The sequence below is a fragment of the Cyprinodon variegatus genome, unplaced genomic scaffold, assembly GCF_000732505.1.
Source record: "Cyprinodon variegatus isolate N-32 unplaced genomic scaffold, C_variegatus-1.0 Scaffold1287, whole genome shotgun sequence".
Taxonomy (NCBI): Eukaryota; Metazoa; Chordata; class Actinopteri; order Cyprinodontiformes; family Cyprinodontidae; genus Cyprinodon; species Cyprinodon variegatus.
In genome coordinates, this window is record NW_015151740.1 from 146,913 (window position 1) to 148,587 (window position 1,675).

Below are 1,675 nucleotides of genomic sequence, written 5' to 3' on the forward strand. Positions count from 1 at the left end.
AGCCCGTCTGCAGCAGCCAGAGCAAACGTTAGCCCGTCTGCAGCAGCCAGGGCTAACGGTAGCCCGTCTGCAGCAGCCAGGGCTAACGTAAAACTTGCTGTTTTATCTTACTGACCTTCTGTGATGACCTTATTTTTTCCGTTTCTAGGCGGCTCCAGGTTACCACACTGCAAAAATGATCATCAAGCTGATCACATCCATCGGGGACATAGTCAATAACGACCCTGTGGTGGGAGACCGCCTTAAGGTCATCTTTCTGGAGAACTACAAGGTCACTCTGGCTGAGAAGGGTAAAAACAGCAGCAGCACAAAGACTCGTGCTAATTTCACACCGCAAGCAGCAGAGGCACCTAGTTTACATGCAGAGTCAGTGGTTGATGTACATCTTGGCGCTTGGTACAGCTGCTGGAGTTGGAAAAATATAACTTTAGCTGCTGGACGCGCCGCATCAACCAATCAGAGAAGCTGATCTGGGAGCTGGCAGGGAGTCAGACGCAGCACTGCTGATGCAGAGCGCTTTGATCACTCCTCTGAAACTGTTTATTAACGCATAAATTGACTTAAAATGCTGAAGCCAGGCTAAGAAAGGATATGGTAGCTCCGCCCAACGCGCATCAGACCCACTTTTTCCACCGCGCAGCTAGAGCAGCAAAGATGCTTCAGTGTCAGAACTAATCTTGTAAAAGCATCAAAAATGAAGCAGCACTCGCATTTTTGCTGCTTCCGCTGTTTGCTGTCTGAACGTAGCATATTGCTGTTCCTGTCAGGCTTGTGTTGAAGCATCCTTAACTCCAGTCTGTTCCTAATGTTTCAGTCATCCCAGCCGCTGACCTTTCGGAGCAGATCTCCACAGCTGGAACCGAGGCCTCTGGCACTGGGAACATGAAATTCATGCTGAACGGCGCCCTCACCATCGGTACCATGGACGGAGCCAACGTGGAGATGGCGGAGGAGGCGGGAGAGGAAAATCTCTTTATCTTCGGCATGAGAGTGGAAGATGTGGAGGCGCTGGACAGGAAGGGGTGAGTTTAAACAGGAGGGGTGTTCTTAAATAATCCAGAACTCCGACTTCTGACGATCAAAGAATTCAACTTGGTTTATTTACATGGCCCCAGTTAAAGCACGTCATCTCAAGGAGCTTTACAGAGACGATCCAATCAAATCATCCGATTAAAGGTTCAGTTTTCCATCTAAGGAAAACCAGTTGATTGCATCCAGTCATTGAATTTGCAGGATTAGCTCCTCTTGAATGACAATGTGGAAACAATAGATATTGCAGTTTTTTGTTGACTCTACAGCAATCCATTCCACCCAGGGATTGCCACCACAACCAGGCTCAATGTGGCCTTCTGCAGAGGCTGACTGGGGTTCAAGGAGACAGAAACACTGACCCATGAATACTTTCAAAGTTGGAAAGCTAACGGTAAACTAGCTCCACAGGTGGCTCTGACTGGGACAGAAACAATTAATCAGACGACCTCCGAGCCAGTTTACACTTCAAATGGATAAAAGAGATAAGAGAGATGTAGTTAGTTTCAGTAGAAGCTGAGCGCATAGCTACGTCTAGGAGAGAAACTGGATTAAACACTGAAAAACAGGCCCAACAGGAACAGACCAGATGAAGCTACTATGATAAGAAAAAGCAGAGAGAGCAGAACAGATTGAACAGATTCTG

General features: G+C 47.5%; 1 protein-coding gene across 1 annotated transcript in view; it reads left to right on the forward strand.

The window, feature by feature from the left end:
- The window catches only part of LOC107102639 (glycogen phosphorylase, muscle form-like), a 46,734-nt gene that overhangs the window by 37,281 nt on the left and 7,778 nt on the right, over positions 1–1,675 (forward strand). The window contains exons 16-17 of the mRNA XM_015402023.1: positions 149–290; positions 815–1,022. Coding sequence (XP_015257509.1) covers positions 149–290; positions 815–1,022 — 350 coding nt within the window. The remainder of the gene's footprint in view (positions 1–148; positions 291–814; positions 1,023–1,675) is intronic.